Genomic DNA, 13,974 nt, shown 5'->3' with positions numbered 1-13,974 from the left:
AAATCAAGTAATTCAGGCAACTCCCACCATCCCATTGTACCGTAATTAACGATTCGAATTACTTTAAACACAACACCTGTTACAAGATAATATTTGTTAATTACATGAATCAACTCCTAATGAATTTATCATTTATTATAAGATTTAAATTACTAATTCTATTTACTAAGTGTGAATCTGAAAAGGTATCATATTAATATTAAATGTCGGTCCAACTATATAACCCTAAAACTATTCTACAACATTAATCAATTGTCAATTGTCAATATATCATCATACAAAATACAAAAGACATCATCAATTAGTCATTAACATAAACAGAATTATTAATAAATAAAAATTGAACGACAGAAACATACCTCATTCGCGTCCACTTGAAGGGGTTCGTGTCTACCTGAACGTTGTTGTTCTTCAAACTTTAAAAATAAAGCAAACAGAGTAAGGTTTGGAGCCAGGATTTTGCTTTTAAGCTTTGTTCGTCGAATGGGCTTGGACATTTAAAAATAAACGATTGGCCCAACCCAAAAGGTCTCTTATACAACTTTTTATCTACCCACGAGTTTAAATTTATTACGTTCCACTGTTATTTACACTTTTACTAATTCTTTAAACTAGGTGCAATGCTCGTGCGTTGCACGAATATTTTCACAGTTTGCGTATGCTGCTTGTAGTTGGCATAGGTTGTTGAAGGATTTGTAAGAGTCGTGATAGCTATTTGTTTTGTACAAAGAAAGTGTAGGTTGCATATAAAATGTTAAAGAAGGAGCATATGTAGGGTGTTCATCGGTTCGGTTTTCGGTTTGTTCGGTTAATTCGGTTCGGTGTATTCGGTTTTGAAATTTTTTTGGGCAAAACCGAAAACCGAATTCAAAGTTAAAACCGAACCGAACCGAAAACCGAATTCAAATTCGGATTCGGTTCGGTTTTCGGTTAAAACCGAATATTATGAAAAAACTGAGAATGATGGTAGTTTAATTGTGGCCTTACTAATGCCTTAGTTATTTATATCCTAAAACAATGACGTTCTATTAAATTATCAAGAATTCGATGATTTATTAATATTTACAACTTAATTGTGACTTTTACCGCTTCTGTTATTAAGAAGATGAACATAATAATTTGAATAACATAATTATAATGTGAGTTACCAAATCGTCATATGGGTGAGAACATATTTTATTGATTGGATTCCAAATTATAATGACATTAAAACATAAATATACAAATTAAATATATAAAAATTTTGAATTCGGTTTTCGGTTAAACCGAATTCAGAATTTCCAAAACCGAAAACGAACCGAAAACCGAATTCAAATTCGGTTTCGGTTTGACTCGATCCGAAAACCGTTTTTCAAATTCGGTTTGGTTTTTTTTCGGTTTGGTTTCCGGGTTCCACGGTTTCAAACCAAATACTGACCACCCCTAAGCATATGCAACAAATAGTTCTTTACATTCCATATTAATGCTAAGAGATAAACAACAACTTTTAGTAATGAAAAAGGTCACTAAATTCATACTTCGACAAAAGTAATCTTATTATTTTGTTCATGACTATTATAAAAGCGTAGAAACATCGACTCCTTTTCCTGAAAATAAACAGAATGAAAATTGATCTATTAGTTTAAAAAGTATCGAAAAGTGGGAACAATAAATTAATTGGTAGGTTAGAAGAATAATTTAGTAGTAACCTTATAAAATGTGGTTCAAGTTTAAAAAAAAAAAAAAAATCCTTGTAGACTACATTTCTTGTGTGATCCTTCAAACGTTCGTCACGGTCATTCAACATTACTATTTTATAGAGGCCTTGGAGTTAAGAGGGTGAGGGATTGTTCATAATCCCAGGCTTTTCAACTTTCCAGACCCTTTAATAGTGGATGGGTTTTACATCAATTTTGTACTTGGTACACATGTTAGTTATAAATACTCCAAAAAAACTCAAAAGGTTAGTGAAAAAAATACTTATAATTTTCATTGATCGTTAATTATTAAATAATGTGAGGGTAACATCATAAATCATAAACTAATTAAATAGTTATACTTCTCATTGATCAGTAATTATAAAAGATTTTGAGATTAATATCATAAACTAATCCAGTGCAGAGTACCTGTGTACGTCTTTTTTACGGCAACAGAAGTTAAAATTATGCAGTATAATGACGGAGCTACAAGCATCTTCTCGACAAAAGAGGGTCCCAAGTTTCCCCACAACGTGGTCCTAATCATTCGGACCCTGTCAACAAAAATAACATAGTCAAAACTGTTGCAATTCATGATTTGCGGACGGTGTTAATAATGGGCATATGAAGAAAACTATGTAATGAGTAGATAATTAGACTGCACTACACTTAAATGGTACTATATGCTAAACAAAATCACTATTAAGGCCCAAAAAATACATAGGAAAATAGACGTCGATAAGATTTAAGCTTTAAAAACGTCATTGTTATGTGATGAGCATAGTGCATGTAATATTCTATAAGCAAAACATTTGCAGTTGGTGGTTTGTTGAGGCTACAAATAATAGGCAGTTAGAGAAACCTATGTGAGGATTAATATAGCGTAATGTAATAAACATCGATAAAAGTTGAAGTTGTTAAATTAATAGAGTGCAATTAATAGAGTGAATCTAATTTTGTGCCTAAACCTACACCACTTTTTGAAGTCAATACAGATTAGTATAGTGCAAACCTTTCTCTAACCAGATCTAATGGTGTATCCTATCGTATACACGCATAAAGGCATAATATTCGCATGAAATTAGCATCAGAAACACTGAGAACAATAGTTTTGTGAAACTGTCCGTCAAACGTTCTCCGCTGTGCAGGCTGCTTCCGTCATGCATAAGCCCTGAAGGCTGCCTAGCGCTTAAGCCCTGGCCGGAGAACGTCACATCCAACGCATATTTCGGATCACGAATAACAGAACGTATCATCATCTGACACGTGTCCCCGAACAATCCGGTGGATCTATAACTATAAATAGACCCCTTAGGTCGTCATTTTACATATTCAGACATTCTGACAACTTGTGAGCAGATATTTCACCTTTCTCTCTCACATAGTACTTTCTCTCACTAGAAGTCATCCGGCTAACAGCTTAACGCTAAACGGACAAAAGAATGATTAAGCCACCCCACAAGTTTCTATACTTGTGAACCAGGTCTGCAGGGATTATTTCCCGAGGGTAAACATCAATCGGAAACACTCCCCCACTTTTAGCTAGATACTTCTAGTATTATGTTGATACACTAAGCCTTACCTCATAAGAAAATATGTGTTAACAATGGTGCCATCCACTAATGTCAAGAACACGCGGAACGGAAAAGGAACAAAAACAACTGAAGTTCCATCCACAAACGTATTTGAAGCAGTCAACAATCCATTAACTGAAGGCGTGATAACTTATCCGTTAATGCCTGAAGAAGATGTACCTGTTCCGCCACCGGAAGGTACGATAGAAGAAACAATAGCTGAAACTGCAGAAAGGCTTAAGCATTTGGCTACTAATCCAGGGAGAAGGCCAATAATCGAAGACACACCAACCAAAAGTGCAGAAAAGCTTCAAAGTTTCGTTACCAATCCAGAGAAGCGACCATTGATGCAACCACGACGATGTATACCATTTACATCTATTCGACGGACGACGGATGGCAAAAACAAGCAAATCATGAAGAAGCAGTCTTTGTCAAAATACAAGTTATCAAAAATACTGGACAAGTTGAGCAATCTTATTGATGATTCTGAAGATGATGATGAGTTGAACCATATTGGCATTGATTCTGAAGAAGAGAATGATGAGGAAGAGGAGTTCATGTCTGAGAAGAAGGCAGCGTTACTTTTAAACGGAATCCTTAAGCAGACAGCTCCAGCAAAGTATAAGCAACGCTTAGCGTAGCCCGCCGTCCGCGCTGTGGCTGTGGATAATTTTTTCGCTTTAATCACTGGAGAGCAAGCTACAAAGCCACCAGCTATGGCAGAGTCCACTCAATGCTTCATTGATCGAATTGCTAACTATCCGTTGCCCAGGAATCTTGGCATACCGGCAATTCGAGTTTATGATGGCACTACAGATCCTGAAGATTTTCTTACCATGTTTGAAGGTGCAATGAGGTTGCAGCATTGGGATGACGAGGTAGCTTGTCATATGTTTCCAATGGTGTTGCAGAAAATGGAAAGGGAATGGGTTGCTAGCTTACCGTCAAGGAATATTACAAGTTATTTGGATCTTCGTGCAAAGTTTGTTATGCAGTATCAAAATCTTCGTAGCTGCACCTTGACACATCTTGATGCACATGAGATAACGATGCATCATAATGAGTCCTTGAGTAATTTCATGAAGAGATACACGCTTGAAGCACAAAAGATACCTGATTGTCCAGAGTCACAGCTAGTATCTCGTTTCATTTTTTGTTTGGATCAGCGAAGGTTTAGTGCACTTGTTCATACGTTGAGGTATGACCTGCCAAAAACTCTGCACCAGGCATTGGAAGTTGCACAAAAGCATGTCCGAGCCGGTGAGCGAGGACCAAGCAAGTTTGATGGTAGCAGCAGTAGTACCAAACTGAACAACGGAGGACGGTATTTTGATCGAAACCAAAGGAGAAATGACAATTCTAATGGCGGATGGAGAGGCAATAATCATCCCAATGATTTTTATCACAACAGGAGGCCCTTAGAGAGACATCCATTGATAATGGCGTTAACTAAAACTCCTAAGGAGATTCTTTTCACTGAACCTATCCGGACTGTTTTCAATCCTCCGGCACCTATGGAGGAAAGAGATGGTCCAAGGAGTGAGCTATGGTGTGACTTTCATGAGGCATGGGGTCATGACACAGATAATTGCAAATCTTTGATGAGAGAAATCATCGCAAAGATCAAGGCAGGGGAGTTAAATCACTTGCTGCCAGGGAAGCAATACAGGAGAAATGATCCTCGTAAGAAATTTGCATGGCAGAAAAATGATGGTGGAAGAGGTCGTCGGGGTGTGAACAGAAGAAGGGAAGAGCATGGCGGAAGAGATAACAGAAACCAGTATGGAGACCGGATAGCGGAGCGTGAACCAACTCCAGATGTGGTAATTAAGATGGTGTGGTTTAATGACAATTGTTATGAAGACGGTGAGCAGTCAAACAACAATGTGGACAGCTGGAGACATGCTCCAATCATCTTTCAACCAATTCAAAATTGGACTTTATCCATCCAGCCAGTGGTCATATCAGCAGAAATTGCTAATAAGTTCATCAGCCGTATCTACACAGATACAGGCAGTGAGGCTGACATCATTTTTTGGCATTGTTTGAGAACTTTTCTAAGGCACGTGCAGGATAGGGCTAGGCGGACAAGTCTGAAGGTTTCAGGATTGACAGGAGCACCGGTGAACGCCATGGGGCGAATTTATTTGGAGGTTGTCATGGGAACATACCCATTGCTGAGGACTGAAACAATTGATTTCACTATTTTGGAAGGCACTTCTCGATTTAATGTCGTTTTTGGAAGGACAACATTGGCTAAATTTGGAGCAATTACGTCTACCGCTTATGCAGAGATCAGATTTCCAACTCCTAACGGAGTAGCTGCCATACATTCACAGTATGTGACACCAACTAGGGAACGATCCACATTTGCAAATTTTCCAGAGGACAGAGCAAATCGGAGAAGGCGTAATCGATTGTTCAAAGATGATGACGTTCAGGAGTTTTTTATAACATGATCAAGTGTTCAGGCCAGACAGCGCTAAGCGCTTGGCGTATGAAGAACAAATTTCAGCATTTTATGAAGAGCAAAGTTTATCATTTCACTCTACGTTATTGTAGTTATGCTACAATGCCTATGTTTACAACGACATACATCAAACTGTCATAATGTATTAATTAGGCCTGATCCACCTAAATTCATCATGATTTGTTTATATACTGCTCACTATCAGTTAATAAAATTTTATCTTTTTCTTATGCAAAGTGCTGCCTGTGACAAATGTAAAACATTACATTTATATCCTGCCCACAGAAGGAGAGTATTTTTATACCTCCGATGGCAGATGCTCTTGTGCCGGCCAGCAAAAGGCACAAGGGATCGGCTAGAAAATGTTAAAGTTTTACTAGAACGCACAGAGGCAAAATGAAAAACTAGAAACTTGTCATGACAAACATTATAAAAACTTACTTCACAAAACGAATGAAGTTCTTACAATATATGAAGGCCAAAATATTTCACAACTCTTCCTCATAAACTTTATGACGGAAGGCGTATGGTGGAAAGGTTACTAATTCATAACCACTCTTCAAAAATACTTCATAACTATTCCTCATTAATTTCATGACGGAAAGCGTATAATGGACTTTAATGTCCTGCAAATTATTTGGAGGCAAGATATTTGCAAAGTAAAATTTTAATATTTGATATGTTATTAATTCAGAAGAAATCAACAATGCAAGGCATCTTCATAAGAATTGCATCAAACACTTTTCCATATGTCTTATTCAGTTATGCAATACGCAATTATGCATAGAAAAATTATCATGTGCTTAGTGCACAAGCATATTTATTTTAGCAAAAAACATCAAAGTATTTGGAATACACATCAAGATAAATATAATAACAAAAATAGCATGTATTTGTAGTATGACAAGCAAATAAGTTTATTACAGACATTGTTCAAAAATTGTTACAGAATTCATGTAAACATCACACCAAGGACATCCTTGGCAGATGATTCCTCCATACTACACACATCATCAAACACATCAATCTTCAGCTTTACCAGTTTGTCCTTTGTCTCATTGACTCTCTCCAGAGTTCCAGGACGCATCAGATTAGCGATAGCAGGAGGAAGAGGCTGGTTTGGGGAAAGGCGTTTGGTTACCTTGTCGATAACATCAGATATGGTGTGGGTGACTATAGCGTCAACATAATCATTGTAGGGAGTCCCAACAAGTTGAGATCCTAGAACCTTCGCTATTGCACCCGACATCCCCTTCTTCAGCTCAGTAAAGTTACCCTCTCCGGCCTCCGCCCTGCGGAGAAGTTCAGCAGACTTTTCCTTTTCAGCATTCAGCTGATTCTCCAGATCACTAACCTTTAATCGCTCATCCTCAACCTTTTTCCTCTCAGCTTCAACCACTCTATCCTTCTCCTCTTGCAGAGTAACAACAGCATCTTGAGCACTTTTCAACTCAACTTCTTTAGCCTTTAATGATTCTTGAGTGCTGGTCAAGGCACGTTCAGCCTCAATAGCTCTTTTGCGAGCATTTGCACCTTCAGCCATTTCAGTACGGGCTAATGCAAGAATAGACTTTTGATGCTGTTGCAATTGAAGAGCATTCCTTAGATGATTCATGAACAACATAGCAGATGCAGCAGTTGACTGCCTAAGTTGTTCAGAACGGAGAGCGACAAAGTGGGGATTTAGCTCAGGGATAGCACAACCCTGTAAAAGAAGAATGTTATGATCAAAATCAGCAATTCACATAAATATATTGCTAGCACAAGTTGTTTTATCATTGGTACCTGAAGAAGAGTCAAAAGATCATTGCACTTAGTGGCAGGGTTATCAATAAACGCCTGAAGCGCGCCCAAATGAGCAGGAATTGGTGGTTCAGGAACATTTGATGATGTGACAGCAGGGATAGTGGTACTGGGGGGTGGACAATGATAAGAAGAGTCGCCTTCCGGCCTCAGCTCCTGGAATTCAGCTTCATTAAATGGGGTGAAATTCCGGTCAGGAGTTTTTAAAATTTCATCCTCTTGACTTTCGAGGTTTTCCACCATCCTCTGCTCACCACCTTCAGCAGCCATTCCTTGGCTATCATCAGAATCTGCTAAAACCACTAATGTAAATAAGTTAGCAAACATAACAGTTATGAGCAAAGATAAATTCAATATCAAGAAAGGGCAATATAGGCATACTTCTTCTGCATTTCGACTTAGGGCTTCCCTCAGCACTTTTTGCCCCCTTAGAGCTTATACTCTTTTTGTGTGTCTTCTTGATTGGAGGAGGGCTGGGGAGCATTTCACCAGTAATATCAACCGAGCCTGTTGTTTGCTGCTCGGTGGTGGTGTCCTCCGCCGTCCGTTCAGTATCAGTTTGCTCAGACTCACTGTCTGAGCTACTACCGCTGCTTTCTCCCTCTTTTTCAGCATTGGCAGCAGCAGCAGCCTTAGCCTCAGCTTCAACTCTTTTTACCTCTAGCTCGGCAGGAGTTTTGTCACGAGCAGTGACCTCAACATCATCCTCAAGATCGAGGGACAGGATGGCAGAACGGACAAGCATCTCTTTTTGTTCTACAAAAAGTTAAACAAAGGCAAAAATATAGCAATATAAGCAATAATGGCATAAAATAGATAGACATGTATATATATTAGGATGATCATAACACATCCTACCGTGGTTTTTCTGATGGAGTACTGGCACAGAAGTACTCGGCCATTCTTGGCTCACTTTGCACAGAACAAGAATTCTCTCATACTTTTCATATGATCTGGGCGGAAGGAGAAGCTCTTTAAGATGATTCACTATTCGTCTCTCTGTGTCGGTTACCTTAACAGCCTTTCCTATGCCAGCATCTATGGACTTCCATTTCTGGACAACGGAATACTCTTCCGGAATTACTATCTCATCAACAAAGAAAAATGGACTTTTTCAGCCTTTCAAGTTTGACACTTTATTAGTACCAACAAAATGTGTCTTTGGCTTGTTATCAATAGTAAGCCAACAGTGGCTAATCGTTCGAATTCTAAAGAGAGAAATAAAAACCTTAAGGCGTGGTTTTATATTGTTGGCATTGCAATACATCTTAAAAAGTATAATTTTTTGAAGGCCATGGGGATGGATTTGGCTCAGACAGGCTCTAAAATATCTAAGAATATGGAGAAGAAATTTAGTAAGAGGAACACGGAGATTGACGTGAGTAAGTTTTAAAGCATACAAAGTAATTTTTCCGGCAGGAGGTTTGTTGGCCGTTTGCCTATTAGTAGGAAGAATAGGGTTGTATTGATTAAGATGATGAAAAGTGTGACGATCGCTCCAAATCCATATGGACGAACACGTCATTCATCGATTTCATTGCAAGGTATTTGACCTCTATATGATACGTTTTGTAAACATTGCATTCTTTTGAAAAGGCACATCATAAATGAATATTTAAATCAAAGGTTTTCGACATCTGATGATTTCTACATATAGACAATCACCTTAATATAATAATTTACAATAATACTTTCATTGACAATGCAGTCAAAATAAGATACATGGTGATGATTTGGTGAATACAACGTTTTCTTGAAAAATATGCCATGTATGACTCCATGCACATAGCTTGTCTAACATATAAGCAAACAGCGGAAGACTTTTAGGGAACCTGAGAATAAACATGCTAACAAGTGTCAACACAAAAGTTGGTGAGTTCATAGTTTTAATGTTGCGCATAATCTGTATATAAAGGTGGATCACAAGATTTCAGTTGTTCAATCCAGAAACGTTTATCAAAGTATTCTACGAAATTGAGCACCCTGGTAACTAAACTTTAACGTATATGTAATTTGTACCCTTTGTATAATCATCTTAATAATACACACAAACCAACGTGTACGCTTCTCAAATAGAATACATCCGTTAAAAGGCTAGTGCTCTAGCCCGGACGGGGATATCAAGCCCTATGGATCCATATACTACTACTCGCGCCCACCAGTTCTTATAACCGGCAGTTACTAGTTACCAAAGCTAAGGGATTTTCGGTTCAAACTCAGTGTAGAATTAAGTATGTACTTGTATCCATTGCGTTTAAAATAAATTGCATGTATTCTCAGCCCAAAAATATATATTGCAAAAGCAATTAAAAAGGGAGCAATGAAACTCACCTTAGCAGCATATAAAGTTGTTCACCAAAATGTGACCGAAACTTGGATTACCAAATAACCGTAGATCTCAACGTATCAATATTGAGATTCAATATTGTAGGAAAGTACGTAGACGTAACGGAGATGATAAACACTAGGTTTGATTCATAAATATACCCCTGAACATTACCCATAACCTCCTTGGCAATAACCCATAATTTCTTTAGCTCTATCCCGCTCGTAAAACTCATTTTTAAAATGACACACTCATGACTTCGTCGTAGTATTTTATGTATAATAATACTACTAATAATAAGATTAATAATAATAATAATTAATCTTAATAATAATAATAATAATAATAATAATAATGATAATAATAATAATAATAATAATAATAATAATAATAATAATAATAATAATAATAATAATATAAATGTAAGATGTATCGTGTATGTGTATGTGTGTTCTTCAAACTGCCAAAATGATCGAGCTTTTATAATGTGGCCTGAAAATCCCTGCCATGCGATCGCATGGATGTTGTGAGGGGACTCCATGCGATCGCATGGACCCCTTTTCCAGCTCACATATGATTTTGTAATTTAGCTTGTCGACGTAATTAAATATTAATATATATATAATATATATTTAATTTATATAATTAATTATATATTATATTAAATTTACGTGCATAGTTGACTTGTAATTTTTGTTTCGATAAGTCGTACGTCGTCACTCGACTTATGTCCCGGTTCCGGTTTTCGAATGTCCCTTCGTACGCTGAGAAAACTTGTACATTACATTTTGGGACACGTACCTTAGTCAATATAGCCTTAAACTATCCCTAAATTATATCACTCAAAATATAACTTATACATTTGAGTGTTTTGGTCATTTACTTCTATAAATCATCGTCTCGCTATTTGTTAAAATACATTTTAAAATAGCAATTCATTGTAGCAAAGTCAATTTCACTGTAGCAAATAGTGATTTTCGAAAACACTGTAGCATTTTGGGTACTGTAGCAATTTGAAAATACTGTAGCAAATTAGTGTTTTACTGGTTCATCTTAAACGCATTAGTTAACTCATATGAATATCAATCGAATCAATAAACGAATGTTACCATCATTTACTAAATAACTTGAAATTATATATATGTATATATCTTTTTAATATACATAAATCAGTTGTTAAATACACATTGGAAGTTATTTATAAATAAATTTTAATAATAAATATTTCAACTTATCATATATATTCAAATAGATATTTAAACCAATAAGTTTAATGTACGGTATCAAACAATTAATACATTGTTACCTTTTCAAGTTATAGTATATATGTATCTATTTACATATAATTGTTCGCGAATCGTCGAAAACAATCGAAGGGTATTTAAATATATAAAAGTAGTTCAAAAATTTTGAGATTCAGTTTTACAGACTTTGCTTATCGTGTCAGAAATGTTAATCATACAAAGATTAAGTTTAAATTTGGTCAGAAATTTCAGGGTCATCACAAAAAGCGATCTTCAAGCCGTCAAAATGGCTCTCCGATAATGATGATGCTATCGTGCTAACCTCAGGAAGGCCGGTTGTTTCTAAAGAAGGAAGCTCAACGTTCTCTTGGCCAGTACTCGACACAGAAGCCATGGTAATAATATGAACAGAAAAAGTGAATAAGAAATAACAACGAGGTAAAGTGCAACTGACCTTGAAAGATGAAAATCCTTAACAAGTTGAAAGTAAAGCTTGAAGAAAGCGATGAAGATTTGGGCAGAAATGTGCTTTTTGGATCTTGAGCAAAAGTAAAAAAGTGAAAGTAAAAGGTTATGAAGGTTTATATAGAGATTCGTCAATGTATTTTTTATGGACACGATCGTGACACGTGTATGGGCACGTTTAAAAGTGAGGTATGAAGAAACGCTTTTTACAGCTGGTGGCGTGTGAAGAATATCAACCATTTAAAAGTAATCATCACAAAGTCAGTAAAATTCGTCTGTAATTAATGCCTTTAATATTTTCCCCGATGCAAATGGGAAATGTGACGACTTGTTTGGGATGCGTTAGCAGAAGTTTAACAACTTAACCATTTTTCAAATGCTTAATTCATTAAACTGGGGGGACTTAATGGTGTATCCTATCGTATACACGCATAAAGGCATAATATTCGCATGAAATTAGCATCAGAAACACTGAGAACAATGGTTTTGTGAAACTATCCGTCAAGCGTTCTCCGCTGTGCAGGCTGCTTTCGTCATGCATAAGCCCTGAAGGCCGCCTAGCGCTTAAGCCCTAGCCGGAGAATGTCACATCCAGCGCATATTTCGGATCACGAATAACAGAACGTATCATCATCTGACACATGTTCCCGAACAATCCGGTGGATCTATCACTATAAATAGACCCCTTGGGTCGTCATTTTACATATTCAGACATTCTGACAACTTGTGAGCAGAGATTTCACCTTTCTCTCTCACATAGTACTTTCTCTTACTAGAAGTCATCTGGCTAACAGCTTAACGCTAAATGGACAAAAGATTGATTAAGCCACCCCACAAGTTTCTATACTTGTGAACCGGGTCTGCAGAGATTATTTCCCGAGGGTAAACATCAATCGGCAACACTCCCCCACTTTTAGCTAGATACTTCTAGTATTGTGTTGATACACTAAGCCTTACCTCATAAGGAAATAGGTGTTAACAAGATTAAACTCTAAGGTTGTTGCTCCTGTTTTCTGCACCTGGGGGTCCCAACATTCATTACACAGCCAACAACATCTACAAAATAAGGTAACATGGTTTTATATCCAACAGCAAATATATGTATGTTAATAAATAAAAAATTAAAGCGCAAGAAGTATACCAATTAAGTACTTCCCACAGGTGGATTGCAGATCCTCAAATTCAATGCAACTAAAGAGATGACGGATAAAGGCACTTGTCAAGTCAACTATTCCCTATTTTTCCAAGAATGTGGAACCTTGAAGTTGAATAATGACCTTGTTATCCTTTAAAATACGATACTCTTCTCTATTTGGTACCACGTCAAAGTGATTAAGCAAGTAAACATATCCCTCCTTCAACCTTGAGATGAAATGGTGGGCTACATTATTTTTAGCACTCATTTGGATCACATTGCCCTAAGTAACATATAAGAGATGACAATATCATACATGTGAAACAGAGACCCAAAACTTAGCATAAAACATAAATAACAATGTGTCATACATGTGAAACAGAGATAAAAAAATGAGTAAAATTATAAGCAACAGAATACAAAACATGTGAAATAGAACCACAATATAACACATGTGAAATATAGAGCAAAAACCCAGCAAAAAAATTAATGGGAGTTTTTTTACCTGCTTATCGGAGGCGATGAAGTCAGTGCTCAGAAACTTGCCATAAGCGGTATGAGTATCCCAGCTTTGACATATCATCACCTTCACTTCTGCTTCCTTTCGTACTTCAAGTTCATCAAGAAACACATGTCTTTTACTCGACGTCAGATGAGCAGGTATATGAAGGTGGGAGTAATGCATTCAATTCGATTGACAACATTGATTTGGGATTATATCATAATATTAAAAGATCCAAATCATGTGATTTACCAACAATACAGTAGAAATTAGGGATGGACGATGATATTTCTGTATTCAATTAACCCAGTGCAATTAACCCTAGTTCAACTTACGACGGATTTGAAGGGTCGTTGGAGATCAATCGCAATTGCATTGAATTGAAATGCTTGAAGCTGGCGGAGAAAAGGAGGTAAGGGGTTGGGAATATTTTTTAATGATACAGATACATAATTAAGTTGGAATTTAATAAATAGAATTATTATTATTATTATTATTATTATTATTATTATTATTATTATTATTATTATTATTATTATTATTATTATTATTATTATTATTATTATTATTATTATTATTATTATATATACATAATAATACTCCGTAATGAATAAAGAAACAGATTATGGGAAAATTTATATACTCTAATTGAAATATTACCAATTTAGCCTCATTTATTGATAATGCTAAAAACGAACATATATTTCATAGCATTATTCCTCAAGAAAGACAAGCTTTTAGTTGCAATTGTTCTATTTAAAAGTGATATTCGTTTA

General features: G+C 36.3%; 1 protein-coding gene across 1 annotated transcript; it reads right to left on the bottom strand.

Moving 5' to 3' along the window:
- Positions 1–12,552: 12,552 nt before the first annotated feature.
- Positions 12,553–13,381, bottom strand: LOC139860517 (uncharacterized). The gene is made up of 4 exons (XM_071849269.1): positions 13,202–13,381; positions 12,839–12,979; positions 12,703–12,796; positions 12,553–12,617 (listed from the first exon to the last, which is right to left on the bottom strand). Exons 1-4 carry the CDS (start codon positions 13,379–13,381, stop codon positions 12,553–12,555), a joined length of 480 nt encoding a protein of 159 aa, XP_071705370.1.
- Positions 13,382–13,974: the final 593 nt, after the last annotated feature.

This window comes from Rutidosis leptorrhynchoides, chromosome 7 (assembly GCF_046630445.1).
Source record: "Rutidosis leptorrhynchoides isolate AG116_Rl617_1_P2 chromosome 7, CSIRO_AGI_Rlap_v1, whole genome shotgun sequence".
Lineage (NCBI taxonomy): Eukaryota > Viridiplantae > Streptophyta > Magnoliopsida > Asterales > Asteraceae > Rutidosis > Rutidosis leptorrhynchoides.
The sequence above is the reverse complement of the archived record's forward strand: the minus strand, read 5'-3'. Positions and strand labels throughout refer to the sequence as shown.